This window comes from Ochlerotatus camptorhynchus, unplaced genomic scaffold, assembly GCF_037179485.1.
Source record: "Ochlerotatus camptorhynchus isolate MF236.1 unplaced genomic scaffold, CSIRO-AGI_Acam_v1.1 ptg000276l, whole genome shotgun sequence".
In the NCBI taxonomy this organism is placed as follows: domain Eukaryota; kingdom Metazoa; phylum Arthropoda; class Insecta; order Diptera; family Culicidae; genus Ochlerotatus; species Ochlerotatus camptorhynchus.
In genome coordinates, this window is record NW_027040765.1 from 694,528 (window position 1) to 711,625 (window position 17,098).

Consider the following 17,098-nt stretch of genomic DNA (forward strand, 5'->3'; position numbering starts at 1 on the left):
CTTAATGTGTATTTCACTACGTGCATTAAAAATTTCCTGTAATAACAGTACGATTGTTCTAAGTAAATTTGACAACATGGAAACCTCTACCATCCAACTTACGTTTAGTATCTCAACTCTTCTATTCGGTGTTTCCTTCTGTCGTCGCTTTGAGTTGGGTTGAAAGTTAAGTGCTGTAAATTAGTCGTATTAATAATTTAATCTTTTTCAGTTAATCCTTTTAATTTGTCGAACCTCTTAACGGAATCCCTTTATGAAGAGCTTTGAGTGGGTTGGTTTATTTCCTTTAAATTCCGTTATAATTGCTTATATTTTGACAGATACGCGTATTTCGTCTGCTACTTGCAGACTTCATCAGTGCCAAGTACTTTCAGTTGTTGCTTCTAGCTACCGTCACACGGGATCGGCTAACTCCTATTCAGATCACTGTCTTCGGGTGAATACTGTTTAGCAGCGTATTAATCTGCAAGGTCCTACGATATCGTTTTTTTTATTTCTAACCTTACTGTTTTTATATGGCTACACACTTGATGATCAGCTCTTGTTCAATCAATCGTACAAAATTTAGATTAACTAGTAAGTAAGCAAATGTAAGGATAACTTGAGAACATTCCAACAAATAATGAAAGCAATTCGATAGCACTAGGTTGTAGATAATTGCACGATATAGTTGTAGTTTTAGGATTTTTACGAAGGATTTAACTATATTTAGGAACTAATTTTAATTTTTTGCAGTCAACCACATTACGTTAGATTGTATCTTTTCTTCGCTTTTTGCCTCGACAACGCCCACTAGATGAAATTGTTTGAGTGACAGTCGCAAACAACCGAGAGCCGCAGCCGGTTTGCGCTTTCTTACTGAACTAGTCAGCGCGGACCGAGGGTTCGCAACAACAGCTCTTAAATGCTGTAATAATATGTGTGTGTGTGTATGTGTGTGTGTGTGTGTGTGTGTGTGTGTGTGTGTGTGTGTGTGTGTGTGTGTGTGTGTGTGTGTGTGTGTGTGTGTGTGTGTGTGAATGTGTGTGTGTGCTTTGAAAAATGCATTGTGAAGCTTGCTACAGTATACAGCGCAGATTATATAACTAAGATACGGATGTTTTTCAAAGAACACTTTACTTGTTAATCCTAATTTACCATCTTTCGCAAAAAATCGCAAAACACATTATAGCCTATCTGAAAGCTAACTTTTCAAGCTATCTTTTGGTTACTAAAGGATAGTGGGCGGATGTGTCCTTCATATGTTTTGCTTAGCCTAAATGTGAAAAAAGTATGTTTTTACCAATTTTTTATTAGAAACTGTTACTTAAAACAATGCAGACACTATTTTTTATTATCCATTTGACGTGAAATAAGCCGAGCAACATTTCTTCTAAAGCAACCAAGTTGATATACACATTATTTTTTGCTTTATTTGAGCAAAACAGTAACCAGAAACGTTACGATTTTTTCCGAAAATGTCTTATATCGCTACCTTACAACAACCATAAAAAGATCTGTAATCAACAAAACTGCACAAATCATTCAATTTAAGATACTCTTAACATGTAAAAATGATAGAAAAAATTGAAATAAAAGCAATATCAACTTTCATTTTTGAGGTTTTGTCCGGCCAGGAACCACTGTGCATCCGTCTCCATTGGTTGAACGTGACTGAACTATTTATCATGTGTTTACATTAATTATTAGGATACAATGACTCTTTTTAATATAAAAGTAGTATATCTTCAAGCATTGTCAGTAAAGCTAAGATATATATTACCAAGCCAAAGCCGACAGGTTCGATTTCCGATTCGTTCTTATTTTTATTGGGAATCAGTTAGAGATTTGCTGACAACATGTGGAAATTATAATTTGATATCAGCAAACAATTGAAATAAAACAAAAAAAAAAATCATTGGTTTTTTTCTCAGGTTCATTCTATCAAATGAAACTCGTCATTTAGTTCTCATTTAAACATTTGGCTTTGCTTTATTCTACGTCGGGTTCATGATGAACTGTAGCAATCCTAGATATCTCTGCAACGTTGGGTTTACATAGGGTAGATGTTCCAGTTATGGCTATCAGCCATAATTGGAACACACCATCATAGGACCGTATAGCCATAACTGAAACACCTTCCCTACTTGATTGTAGCAATCTTTACAAGCAAATGAATCGCTGTCATCCAATTTTATTTTTGTCTACACGCAGGGAAATGAACATAAGAAAACCAAAATTAAAACATTATGAAAACTCAAAAATGAAGGAAGAAAATCTTTCATACGTCACTTATGCGTTTCATATAAAACATCTCAGTTTTCATTATTTGGACATAAGCCATTCATGCGCCACAGGTTTGAATTTCATAATGCGGTTTTTGAAATTTGGAAGAGTGTTTATATGAAAAAAATCATAAGGAACGTAATGAAATTCAGACCGTACCGACCCAAAACTCAAGATGGAAGAGCAAACGTTGCTGCAGGAGTTCTTAAATGAAGTTCCTGCCGATTGTTTGACGTTTCTTAACGGTAAGTATACAATATTTATTAATTTTATTGTTAATATTTGAAAACAAATCAATAGGAATCGGCTGTAACATAGCGGGATTGCTAACCGTAACCAGTTGTGGCATTGGATTTTGGATTGTAGACGACGAAACGTAAGTTTTCTAATTTCTTCATTCCTCGACATCATCGTTTATTAACATTAATTTATATATCCTATAGCACCTCAATAATTTAATTTCGCCTGAGCAGCAACCGGAAGAAGAAATTCCAAATGTCATTCTGGAGGAGGAACAGTGGGCAGACGGATCTAACGATGAGGAACCAAACTGCGAACAAAACAGTTCTCCGTTAATTTTATTATTATACATTTTCTGAAATAATCGAAAATCGAAAACATGGCTAACTTTCGGAAACGAAAACTATTTTATCGAACAATTAATCAAAAGATCGATAACAATTTTGTAAACAATGACTAGAATCGTCAATTTATCAAAACTGATAGTTCACCCACGCAAACTAGCACCACACCATCAAGTAGGGGAAAGTTATTCCCACCCCATGGTGGTGTTTTTTCTAGCGTAGCAGGATTGATAAATTTACGATTGTAGTAATTGTTTACAAAATTGATAACGACTTTTTGATTTTTTCTTGTGTCTTCATATCATTGAGAACAAATATAATTTTCATAGATTTGTATGCTGGACTACATAAAAATTAAATAAAAATTTCTTAAACTGATGTATGCATTTTAAAATTATGCATTACGTTTTTCTTTCGCTTGGTGACAATATTCATAATGTATAATTTCATGTATGTATGTTTCAATTTTCAAAATTCTTAATGCATCATTATGAACTAAAATGTATTATTATGATTTTATGACTAAATCCTTATGAAATACATACGAATTGATTTGCCCAAGAAATTTGATTTCATAATGTGTGACATTGAACATCATGAAAATTCCTTGTGGCTAAATTTCAAAAGGTATTTTAATGAATATCTTATATGCATTTTTCTGCGTGTACTGCAAGATCTCGTTGCCAGTGTTTCCTCGGCTGTCGACAGAAGCAGGCCACTCTCGCTGGGTGTCACACGACGTCTGTTTACTCGGCAGCAACCATTTGTGTGGTCTTTTTCATTGTTCTTCATCAGCAGTTCTTTCGGTCGATGCGTCTTCGACTTTGGAAAGCAAGAGTTTCGTGATGAGTATGGTAATGATGACCACGTTTTGCGTCCATTGCTGCAATGGAAGCGCTTTGTCCCACGTTGGCGATGCAATGAAACCACTGGAAACGGATCCCGTTCTGATGGAGGAGGCTTATTGGATCGCGGAACATAAACTGATTGTGTTGTACTTTTTGACTATATTTTAACGATGTTTTGAATAATGAACAAGAATCCTCGGAACATTGAATATTTGCACATCATAGTTGTGAATGTTGGATATGACAATTTAGTTTCGTAACTGATGAATTAATAAAATAAATTTTCATTGTTGGCCTAGGGGCCAGACAGCTTTAAATCATGAGTAATTTTTAAGCAAATTTTGAGTAGCTCTGAGTTACTCGCGCTGCTCAATGATGAATATCGTTGTCAACATGTCAATATGTATCGCAGCAACTCAGTCAACGAGAGAAAAGTTTTGATCGAGTTATGTGTCATTCACCGGTGAAAGTTCAAAACAATTTTGTAATCTGTTGATACCTTGTCGTAATTTTCTTTTATTCTAGCGTATCAGTTGCATTGCTGGAATTTTGCATAACTTTAATTACTTTGGTCAGCCATGATTAAGAAACAAGTCGCTTCTACCATAGAATTATTCCAACCATCGCAGCTTGTCTTGTCAGTGGAAGTGTCACACCGACAACCTTGCCATTAGTTCCTGAAAATCCATGAGCCTTATGGATAAGTGTAATATATAATCGAAAATATTTTCGTAGAAACTAATCAGTTGTAAATAAATAAAACATCATCATTTATTTCTTCATAACTGCATTTAAAGACAATTTCGAAATTTTTAACATATTTGAAAGATATATATATATATATGAGTCAGCTTTAATTGTCCAAATTCGTTTCAAAATATGAGGTTGTACTGGAACTGTGTCAATCGGTGGCCATTTGATAGGGATGTGCAGGTGGTTCAAAATGGATCGTAACAACATGTACATAGACTCACCAGAGTTGACCAGGTTTCTATCCTTTATTTTTTGCATACTTGTGGTTCTACTAACGCAAACAAAACAGGAATAGCTCTTGATGATCTGGGAATAATAATACGGGTTTTAATCAGGGTAAATCTTAATAACGGTATTAGCGCAGAGTATTAGTTAAACACAATTCTTTTCGTTACTACCAAATGTTCAAATAATAGGATGATGAACTATACAATTACTCCCGGATCATTCCTGTAAATCCATATTAGTTGTTGGAATTCCTATGATCGATTTTGGAATATAGACATACGTTTTTAGTTTGTAGCAGTATCTATATATACTTTAAAAAGAAAGCTTTTTGGAAAGAAAAATAACTTACTTGCAATTAAATAACCATAAACTGCAGCTGAAAGTCTCTTTCATAAAGAAATCTAAATCTAAATTTTAAACAAAACTGTTCATGATAACTGACGTTATTTTGTTTGTAAATACGACAGATTGAAAAATTAAGGCTACTTCGTTATTTTTTGAGTAGCTACGAGTAACTCACAGCTACTCAATGTTAATATATTAACTCAGAGTACAGCTGACTTGCCCCTAGTTGCTGGCTATAGAGGGATCGCAGTAAGCTGCACTTGAAATCTGACGTACTTATTTTTGCTGTGTGTTTTTCTTCCGCGAATTTGGAATTTTTCTGACATTTAACAGTTGTTTGTGCTGTAATTGAGTTTAAAGTGTTCATTAATTTGTGGCATGTAGTGAGATTCATCACCGTGGGTGAGTTTGAACCCGATCCGGTTGGTGAATTAGCCCGGGAAAGTGCTGATAATGTGTCCGTCGCGAGTTTTGGTGGTGATTCTGTGGCCGACGTTGCCGTGAACCAGCAAGTTTTCCACTTGCAAAAGTGCTCGGCTGCTGGTCTCTCGCCGGTATTGGAGATTGCGAGCAATCTGAAGGATGCCTCGCTCGATACGCCCAAGACTGGTCGGGTGGTAGCTGGTGGCCGTGAACGGTTCCTGGGGAAAACACTAGACGCGAACCACCTCACAGATGACCATGGCAATGCAAGAAAATTTGTTTTCGTTAAAGGAAGTATTACGACAAAGGTAATTGCTATTAGATATTTTTGCAAACAGTGACATATAGCGGACATGAAGATCCAGAGGAGGTGCCGGGCAAAGGTGTTATATCCTAGACAAATGGTAAGTTCCAAATTCGCTGTTGACGCCGTAGGTACTACCATTCGTATATTTAAAATTAACCATCAACCGCTGAAACTATATCAACTATCGCCTATCTCTGTTATTCATTACATACCAAGCGAAAACTTATCCATATTTTGTCCTGGAGTGTTGTGGTTTTTAGAAGCTCGATGACCCTGGAGGGATAATTTTTGCTTAATGGGTTTAATCCCAAGCTCTCCCACAACAGAATAAACCGCCATCGTTGGCTACCGAGAGCATAAAGCGAAGTTAATAATAAAAGTTGAATTGGTTAAACCATAAATTTCGGAAAGGCTGTACGCATGATCCAGTTTGGCTGCTTTCGGGGACGTCGTTTCAGCTTTTTGGTAAGTCGGTCGTAGATTGTGGTAATGTAAGGGGCACGGTGGCTATATAGCAACCGTTTTTGCTTATTGAGTAGAAGATCATGGGGTAAAACTCAAGCCTCGTTACATTATTGAGTTGATCTATCCAGATGTCTATTGTAGAAAATCGTTAATAATAAAAATCGGTTCTGTAGGATGACTGGTCCGGTGGATAGCTCAGTGGATGGTTGGGATGCTCGATGAAATGGATGGTGCATCTTCCGTGATCGGCACAGCACAAATAAACACTCTTTTTTACATTTAACACTATTCTTTACTTAAACAGGACTCGACCAATCATCAAATTTATTTACACTTAACAAATATCTTCTACTAATTTTGGTCACGCAGGACCGTCTTCGACCTTGTACTACTTCTCACTGAAAATAATCTACAACTACTCTTAAAACAAAACCTGAACAAAAACAATCTGTGATGAATTTATACACCATCTCCGACCAATCGTTCTCTCACGCTCACCATCTATCGGCTACCGAACCATTGAATCGATGACGTCAACATAAGTGCCATCGAAAGAGAAAGTGATCTCTCTTGTTGATCTAACTGGCCATCGAACGATTGGCAAGACAAAAGCCATGTAAAACAACAGTCTGCCGTACTGCTGGTCAGTTGAGATGGTGAGGTTTAGGGGTCCTAACAGACAAGTAGATTTAGACAAATGTGACGTACGCCTGATCCGGTTCGGAATACATTGTTAACTACTTCCGGGGATTTTATTTCATTGTAATAGCTTCTTGTAACCAATAATGAACGATCGTCGGTCGTAGCTTGTTGTGATGTAAGGGGCATGGTGCCACCAGAGAGCGACCATTTTTGCATATTGAGCAGAAGATCGTGGGTTAGAACCCAAACCGCTTACACTACTGAGCGTAATGAAATTCGGTTAAAAAACGGGTACGTAAAAGAAGTAATATTTGAGTTTTATGAATGACGTGTTAGTTGTCAAGCAGCTAAACTTGGTGAGTTCGTTCCATTTGGTATTTTTTTTCTTTTCAAACCAGTAACGTTGGGAGATCACCTTTTTGTGGTGCGTTACTGGTATAAGATCTACCACCCTAGCCGTGACAAATGTGACAAATTCAAACTAGGGAATCAGGATTTTCCCATTATCAAAGGATAACATTTCATTCCTTGTTACTTTTTATGACTTGTTAATAGTGACAAGACCACCGCCGTTATGCATTTCTATATTGTATATTTCAAATCAAAAATATTGTTTATGTTCATAGATATCACATAATCCTTTTCCCTTTGTCCTTTTCCTTTTCCTTTCCCTCTTCTCTTTTTAGAAAGCGAGTAATGGCGCTATAGCCATAAGTCATAAAAGGCTAGGCCAAGAGTTAGTGCTCATGTCCCAACCGTCAGAAGAAAATGGAGCATCACTTAACCTTTCTAGCTTTGATGCTTCCAACGACCAACCAATCATATAATTACCAAAATCGGAACGTACGGTACGAGATGTCCACGTTTCATCCATTTATTGGATTCTGAAGCATCGTGTTTAAATCTTCGATGTGTTCTGAATCATCTTGTCCCTTAAATGCTGCACAGTAGGCCTGGCCTTTTTGATATGTGTGACGCATCTTCGATGTGAAACATATATCAAATAGACAAGAAAAATGATGTAGATATATATATCATTTTCCAGGATGCTTTCAAGAACTGGCTGTGTTGGTGTTAGATTAGATTAGATTAGATGACGTGTTGATTGGAGATCCATTTTAATTTTTTGTCGTCGTCGGTGAGGTCGTCGTAGGATCGAAACATAGTAACAACAAATTGAACGGAAGCTTGATCGTAATTGTTTTGTGATATAAGGAGCTCGGTGGCCTAGTGGCGACCGATTTTGGTTACTGAGCAGAAGACCGTGGGTTAAATTTCACGCTCCTTCGCGTTATAGAATCGTTAGGACATCAATTCAGCTTATCGTTTACCAAAACGAACCCTGCTGCAAACCCAACTCTCTTATCCAACATCCCAGTTATTTCTCGTGGAAGTGCAGAGGTGTTCTCGGCTTTCATTAAAGCGAGTATTACGTCAACATATTCCTATCCATTCCTTTCTTGACCAGCATTCGGATGTGGCCGGTTCCACTCACTGGCTATAAAAAACTGTTTTTCGGAATTATGTAATCATTAGATGTTGTAATGATAATTAATACTTGTAAGCTACAAGAAGAGGTTATAAAGTATGTGTTTGACACATTAAACCTTTCAGAGCGTCGCAATAAGCGATTTTACGATTCGTGAGCGCTCACTCTGAGAGAACGCTCACGAATCATAAAATCGCTGATGGCGACGTTCTGAAAGCGAAATTGACAGGTTTTATGAGTCAAACACATACTTTACTACCTCTTCTTCTAACTAACATTACAACTTGGTATTTCTATCGATATACCTATAGATATCGGGGAATATTTATAAATACTTGAGAAATACTTAAGAAATATCTAGCGATGGTTTGTTTGCTCGGTTGCTATAGCCTATAAACCAATTTTCTGACGTTTGGATTCAAATATTATCTGATTTTGCGTACATTAAACATTTATTACATTATTACGGAACGGTAACAGTTTTTTGTTGCATATAGGACGATAGGAAAAGAAACAGTGTTCAGTATGCTCAGAAAATTAACGGTTAATTTGTAGTAGATAGCAAAACGCATAACGAAAGGGTGGTGGATGAGCTATGATGAAGAGGAGAGAAGGTCAGTGAATCTGGAGCTGTGGAACAGAGTGGATCTGGTGAAATTTGGATGGGGTTCAGAGCAGTGAGGCTCGTTGTTAGAGTGCATTTTTGGAAGGTAGTATGTGAAGAGCCTATAAGGCAGTGATACTGTACCTTTCGGAGACCGATATTGCAACCTCTGGGACAGCTATCGTCCGTGGTCTCCCAGGATCTGGGATCAGTTCACCTGGGATCAGATCCTCGTGGCTATCGGCGGCTTGACATAGACAGCGGCCGGTTTATCTATTGCAGCAGCGAAAGTGTTTCACCTGCCGCCCGCCATTGGATCAATAAAACCATTCAATTAATGCCTGAATTATCCCTTTTTGTAATGCTTCTCAAAACTCCGAAAACTCTCCCTACCTCGCCAACGCCCGGAGACCCAGGAGCAAAACAGGCCTTTGGTGTCCTTCCCAACAACTGCCGACTGGCTTAGACTAGCAGTCAGGGATGTAGACACGTCCCCTTCAGAGACGGCGCAGAAGTCCCGGTGTCAAACAGTTGTGAGTTTAAATATTTATAGAATTAACTACACACCACTGACCGTATCGTACGTGACTCGTTGATCCAGTCCCAGGAGGAAGCTATACTGATGGCCATTGGAACCTTTCAACTATTGCTCGTTTAAATGTATCGTTCAAAATACAGCTCTGGAAATGACTATCTTGTTATAAGTATAGTTTTCACGGAGGTTTTCACCCACTAGGATCTTGATCCTGTGATAATGACTACGGACATTTAAGCTGGTGGGAGTGGCATCGCAACTTGTGGCATCCGGAGAGCTGAGTCTCATAGCTTCCGTAGCATTATGGGCCGGAGAAATGAACAATATTCCCATGGATGCCCTTCTACTTGAAGCTCATGAAGGTCGCCAAGTTAGACAAGTTCAAATCGAAAAATCGGTTCAGAACAAACTTTAGAACGGTTATTAAAATTGACTATCGTAACATTCAATTCACCTGATATTTTTCTTACAGACGCTTACTTTGAACATTCCCATGTGGACATTATGGTCCTACAGGTTTCGTTTAAAGATTATTTCACCCTAAAAAACCAATAGTGTTGGAACCATTGAGTTGGAAAGCATGCATTAAGTACTCCTCGCAAAAATTAGAGAAAATGTACTTCCCCTTTCCATTCGTTACTTTGTTCCACTACCTAATGCATTGCTTGTCACACATTTGTAACCCCCCCAGAGCGTGACTTACTTAATGGATATTTTCTTAGAGGCTTGAACTAGCTTCTAGTGGAAAGTTACAATGATTTTACGCCACAGATTATAAAATATGTGTGTTGCTGACGGCAATGTAAACTTCGGTGAATTTTCGGATCTTCCGTTAGCAAAGTCAAGTTTTGAGTAAGAATGCTTTTAGCTGTAAGTTTTATTTAATGATTAGATTAATTTTAGAAAACTTAATATATAAACTTACAAATTTTAATCCACTTCACGTGTTGAAGTTCACTGTGTCAACAAACTGTTTTTAATGTGTTGTGCTATCTGTATATAAATTTTAATTTAATAATTGCTAGCATTTTAATTGATGTAAACTTACGAGAGAAAAGAATTCATTAAATTTTACCACTAGCAAACACTTTTAAAATGCGAAAGAAAATAAGTACTTAATAGTTTTTAATCTGTCTTCCTTTTGTTCTATTTGTTATCTGTTCTCTTATAACTCTCCTTATCTGTCCTGTCACCTGTTCTGTCATCCATGATGTCAATTGTCCTGTCAATTGTCCTGTCAAGCGTAGCGTTACGCCCAGTCAGCTGCCCTGCTGCAATTTGGCTCGCTTCAAGACCGGTATGCAACTGGCTGTCTCCAACATTCCCCGGCCCGTATTGCTGGAACTTCCTTCCAGCTGTACCGCTGCTTTGAACCTCAAGTACAGCCAGACTTGTTACTGGCCTCTGAAGCACTCTGCTACTAGTTTGGACGTCAGCGATGCGGATTCTGCCATCCTTTCCGGGGTATACTCTGACGACCTTTCCGCGAATCCAGCTGTTCCGTATTCCACCATCCGCCAACATCACCAAATCTCCTGGTTGAATTGGTATAGAGTCGTCGAACCACTTGGTGCGTGTTCTGATGGTCGGGAGGTATTCCCTAACCCATCTGGCCCAGAAGAGGCCTAAAAGACTTTGCGCGTGGCCCCAGTTGGTTTTGAGAACAGCGCCAGTATCAACAGGCGACTTGGTTGGCTGCACAACACCACTGGAGCTCAACATCAAAAAATGATTGGGAGTAAGCGCTTCGTCATCTTCCAAATCAAGTGGCACGTGCGTTAGCGGTCTAGAGTTCACGATGGCTTCCACCTCGACCAGAACGGTTCCAAAGGTCTCCTCGTCCGGATTCCTGCTGGTAGAGAGCGTGTTTAAACCTATTTTGACCGAACGGACCAGTCGTTCCCACGAGCCACCCATGTGTTGGGCAGCTGGTGGATTCAAAATCCACTGAGTGTTGCAGTTGGTAAAGGTGTCAGCCAGTTTCTGGTTGATGCCTGCAATCTCCTGTTTCAACTCCTTCCTAGCGCCATGAAAATTGGTTCCTTGATCACTGAAGATCTGCTGCGGAGCACCTCTTCTTGCGATGAACCGTCGCACAGCCATTTTGCAGGATTCAGTTGACAGACTGCTTGCGACCTCTAAATGGATGGCTCTCACGGTTTGGCACACAAAGAGCGCTACCCATCTCTTCACACTACTACGACCGATCCGGATGTAGAAAGGTCCGCAATAGTCCACTCCGGTAAAGGAGAAAGGACGTACGTACGAAGACATCCTGGACTCTGGAAGGGGCGCCATTCTCGGAGCCCGTGGGGTAGCCTTGTAGACGATACACCAGTTGCACTTTCGTATCTGTTTGCGCACTGCCGTGCGCAAGTTAGAAATGTGGAATTTTTGGCGAACCTCATTAACAATAGTCTCCACGTTGCAGTGTGCATATTTACGGTGACACCAATCCAAAACGAGTCCAGTCACGTAATGGTTTCGTGGAAGCACTATTGGGAACCTAGCGTCATAGGAAGCGTAGTTGGCAGCACCAATTCGCCCTTCCTGTCTAATTACTCCCGTCTCATCGACGAAGGGTGATAATTTGTGAAGCGGGCTTGTTTTTTCCAACCTTGCTGCACTCGATTGTTGCTGCTGTCTTCCGAGCACGATGGCTTCATCAGGATATGCCTCCATCTGCACGGCACGCCAAAGAAACTCCTCGGCATTCTGCAGCTCCCGTTGAGACAAAATGGGGTTGAGTTCGACAGGATCTCCGTTGATTTTGCTTCTGCAGTTATTCACACACCGCAGAAGGAATGCTGTGGCTCTCAATAATCTTTCCCACTTGGAATACCTGCTGTAGTTTATCAGAGGTTCAGGAATTTTCCGATGATGGGCATGTATCGGGCGTATCTCCTCAGCAGTGTCCTTCGTTGGCAGAATCCTTTTTGGCCACGCCGACTCCTCCTGGTACAAAAACTCAGGTCCGACAAACCACCTACAATCCGCATGGAAGCTGGGTTCTTTCACCCACTTCGTTGCTTCATCCGCTACGTTAAGGCGCGTTGGCACCCAACGCCATTCCTCTATATTGGTCACATCTAGGATTTCGCTGATTCTGACCGCCACAAACTGACGGTATTTGCGCTGGTCCGACTGTATCCACGATAACACCGTGCTTGAATCGCTCCAGATTACTCTACGACGAATCGGCAGCGTGTGGTTTTCCTCAATTGACTTCACCAATCTGCTTCCTATGACCGCTGCCTGCAGTTCCAACCGCGGAATTGACAGTGGTTTTAGTGGAGCGACCTTCGATTTTGCAGATACAAGTGCACAGCGGACCTGACCACGATCGATGATGCGAAAGTAAGCAACGCAGGCGTACGCTTCCTCACTTGCATCAACAAACACATGCAATTCAAGTGTGTCCAAGCTGTTCGGTGAATAGTTTGGGAAGTAGCAGCGAGGGATAGTGACTTGATCCAGCTCTTTCAGTACTTCCACCCAGCGACGCCATCGGTTGAAGATCTCTTCCGGAATTTGCTCGTCCCAGCTCACATTGGACCTCCAGATGTCCTGGATGATACACTTTCCGTGTACTACGAAAGCGGCCACTAAGCCAAGAGGATCAAAAAGACTCATTACAACCCTCAAGACTTCGCGCTTCGTTGGAACAACCCTGTCGTTCAATATCTGGGATATCCCATCACGGAAGCGTATGGAAAACGTGAAAACGTCACTGGAAGGCTTCCACAACATTCCCAGAACTCTTTCCGTACCATTGTTTTTGTCTACTGCAAAGCTCTTGGCAAGATCTGCAACGCTGCCGTCCCCGACCCGTCGCACAACCTCATCCGAGTTCGATAGCCAATTACGGATTTCAAATCCGGCTTTCGCATGGACTTCTTTTACTGCTGTTGCAATACTCGTCGCTTCCTCCACAGAATCCCTGCTGTCGAGGTAATCGTCCACGTAGTGGTTATGTACAATCGCATCTACAGCTTCCGGGAACTCGCACCTCCATTCTTCTGCATTCAGATTCTTGACGTATTGGGAAGAGCACGGTGAGCATGTCGACCCAAACGTCGCAACGTCCATGACATAGACGTGGATTTCGCAAGACGGATTGTCGTACCACAGGAAAAGCTGACTTTGACGATCTTCGGAGCGAATCAGGAGCTGGTGAAACATTTCTCTGATATCACCCGTTACTGCTATCTGCCGTTGACGAAAACGCTGTAGAACCGCAGGAAGAGACGCGAGCAGGTCCGGTCCCTTCAGAAGCATAAAGTTATACGAGACTCCATCCACCTTCGCCGCAGCATCCCACACCACTCGAATTTTTCCCGGCTTGTTTGGATTAATAACCACTCCGAGGGGAAGATACCAAGTTCTTCGAGGGTCAAATTTGGCCAACTCTTCCGCCGATGCTCGATGAGCGTATCCTTTGGACTCGTAAGAAGCAATCTGCTGTCTGACGTTTTCGTAGAGTTCAGGTGTTTTCTCTAGTCTTCGCACTAGGCACTTAAGACGCCGCTCTGCCATCGGTCTACTGTTCGGAAATTCGATATAATCATAGCGCCACAGCAAGCCCGTCTCAAACCTTCCGGAAGCTGTACGAACCGTGGTCCGTTGCATGATCTCCCGTGCCCGCCGGACATCTTCTGCTTCTACCGCTGGCGCAGCCACTACACCAGTGTTTTCGATCGAGAAAAACTCCTTGACAACGTCGTGTAGTTTCCGATCATTGGAACCAGAACAGATGTGCAGAAGACGGTGTTCAAATGGTTCGTTCAGGCCTTCCACCGTTCCGTATACTGTCCAACCAAGTTTAGTTTCCGTTGCGACTGGTTCAGAAGGTCTACCTGCTCGTTTCTTCAACGTTACTAGTAGCTCCGTGTTCTCCAAACCAATAAGGATGCGAGGGGTGGCTCCGTTATAACTTTTCACCGGAAGACCCCGAAGGTAAGGAAACTGTTGAACCAGTTGATTGAATTGCAAAGACTGCGGAGGAAGATCCAAACGATCAACCGTACGTACGCACTCGAGAGTATGACGCTTGCTACTATCCGTCCCAGATATGCCGAGTTGGATGACCCTTGACTCCGACTCCATTCTCGTTACGTTTCCTGTCCATTGTAGACAAAGTGGCTCCAGTTCCCCTTCCATACCGAGCTGGTCCGCAACTTCCTTCTCTATCAAAGTGAGCGACGACCCGTCATCTAGAAAGGCTAATACTTCAACTGATGAATCCTTGCCGTATAAAGTCACGGGTAGGATGCGGAAAAGAGTAGACCGTGGCTTTTGTCGATGGACATTCACATTTCCGGTTGCAGGTGCAGATGTTCCAGATGTGCCCTCAGGTTGCCCTGGGTGTAGCAAAGTATGGTGTCGAAGCTCGCACCCTTGTATACCGCACCCTGACGCCTTGCACGGCCACTTTCCATGGGAAATCAAGCATCGTCTGCAGAGATGTAACTGTTGGACCAGCTTCCACCGTTCTTCGATGTTGCGACTCTTGAAGACATTGCAGTCTCTAATATTATGACCAAGCTTTTGACACACGGAGCACGGTTTGGGTTGATACGGCTGTTTCTCCTTGCTAATCTCACCCGACTTCCGATTCTCCTGATCTGCGTTCTTTCGGATGTCTTCCGCATGTGCGTTGACGTAGCCCTTTTCTTTGCTCTTCGACTTCTCCTGTTTCTGGATGACCTCGGTGCTGAACGTTGCGTTGCTAGCAGCTGACGCAATTGTAGACATGTAGTCACTGAAAGCGCGCAGGTCTGCGTAAGGAATTTGTCGTTGATAAAGTGCCCAATCCAGCTTAATTCCTGCTGGGAGCTTTCCAACCAACTCTTGCAGCAGAGTAGGGTTGGACAAATGGTTCTCCATGCCCATTGCACGTAAGTGGCCGCATAAATTTTGAACCGCCAAACCAAAGGTAGTTACACTTTCTAAACGATCCGCTTTTGGGGGAGGTGTAGAACGAACCTTGTTAACCAGACTATTCACCACCAGCTCAGGCCGACCATACAGCATCTGCAATGTTGAAATGATCTGCGGTACGGATGAAGGGTGAAGAAGCTGATAGCTAACAACGTTGTCGTCCACTGGCTTCGTTGCAGTAGTCCCTTTTGGGATGGCTCCGGTTCGAGACCTTGAGGAAGTTGGGGCATTTTTGTTCCCGGAACTTGTCAAGAGCGCCTCGCGCTGGGCTTCCAACCACTTATGGACTGTGCTAGATGCACTTCGTTCGCTTCGATAACTTTTCACGCTACCATTCTCACCTTCATTCAGCTCGTTCTGCAGAAGATTATACTTCCTTCTGATGAAATCTAACTCCCGTTCCATCTTCTCCTGCATGGCTTTGCTTCTGCTCTCAATTTCCTGCTGTACCGCCTTCTCACGCAATGCTTTGGCGTACTCCTGTACTTCCTTCATCAACTTTTCCTGGGTTCTTTGCTCCTCTTCGATTTGCTGCATTTGCAGCTGAATATTCGCCAAGCGAATCGATGATGAACTTCCTGTTCGTGATGGACATGGCAAGAGCGCTTGTGCACCATCTTCCTCACAATGGATACAACTAAAGCTTCGATCTTTGATGCTGTCGTCCACCTTGGCGCAGGAGAAATGGTACCACCTCTGGCATACGTCACATTGCACCATGTATCGGTCCGCATTATCAGGTCGATTGCAGTCGGGGCAGTGAGATTCGGTGGTCGCCTCCTCTTCTGAGACCCTCTTAAGGACACTCAAACGTTTTGACCCTGGTCTAAGAGTGGACATCTTGCAACGGCGAATCGTATCGCTCCCGACAGGCTGATACTGGACCCGGCTAACCTCCAAATGGTCGATAAAATTTCTAAAAGTTTGTTGCTGACGGCAATGTAAACTTCGGTGAATTTTCGGATCTTCCGTTAGCAAAGTCAAGTTTTGAGTAAGAATGCTTTTAGCTGTAAGTTTTATTTAATGATTAGATTAATTTTAGAAAACTTAATATATAAACTTACAAATTTTAATCCACTTCACGTGTTGAAGTTCACTGTGTCAACAAACTGTTTTTAATGTGTTGTGCTATCTGTATATAAATTTTAATTTAATAATTGCTAGCATTTTAATTGATGTAAACTTACGAGAGAAAAGAATTCAATAAATTTTACCACTAGCAAACACTTTTAAAATGCGAAAGAAAATAAGTACTTAATAGTTTTTAATCTGTCTTCCTTTTGTTCTATTTGTTATCTGTTCTCTTATAACTCTCCTTATCTGTCCTGTCACCTGTTCTGTCATCCATGATGTCAATTGTCCTGTCAATTGTCCTGTCAAGCGTAGCGTTACGCCCAGTCAGCTGCCCTGCTGCAATTTGGCTCGCTTCAAGACCGGTATGCAACTGGCTGTCTCCAACAATGTGGCTATATTGGAGGCATGCTCATTAAGTGGGTTAATGAGCTGACCGATAACCTTACAAAAATGCTCCATTTTCCAGGTTTCATTTTATCGTTTAAAAAATCATATTGTTATTTTCAAATTATTGTTATGTATATATATAGATTCGGTGGTTTGGTAAACTATGATTAGTCTGTTAAATGTTTAGTAGTCTTGAGAATAAACAGTTT

The 17,098-nt window shown here is 41.3% G+C and overlaps 2 protein-coding genes across 2 annotated transcripts in view; one reads left to right on the top strand and one right to left on the bottom strand.

Annotated features, from left to right (window-relative positions):
• LOC135706227 (probable ATP-dependent RNA helicase CG8611) overlaps nucleotides 1-17,098 on the top strand; it is a 180,209-nt gene that overhangs the window by 49,176 nt on the left and 113,935 nt on the right. The window lies entirely within an intron of this gene.
• On the bottom strand, nucleotides 1,977-15,965 carry LOC135706262 (uncharacterized). The gene is made up of 2 exons (XM_065227830.1): nucleotides 10,959-15,965; nucleotides 1,977-2,018 (listed from the first exon to the last, which is right to left on the bottom strand). Exons 1-2 carry the CDS (start codon nucleotides 15,963-15,965, stop codon nucleotides 1,977-1,979), a joined length of 5,049 nt encoding a protein of 1,682 aa, XP_065083902.1.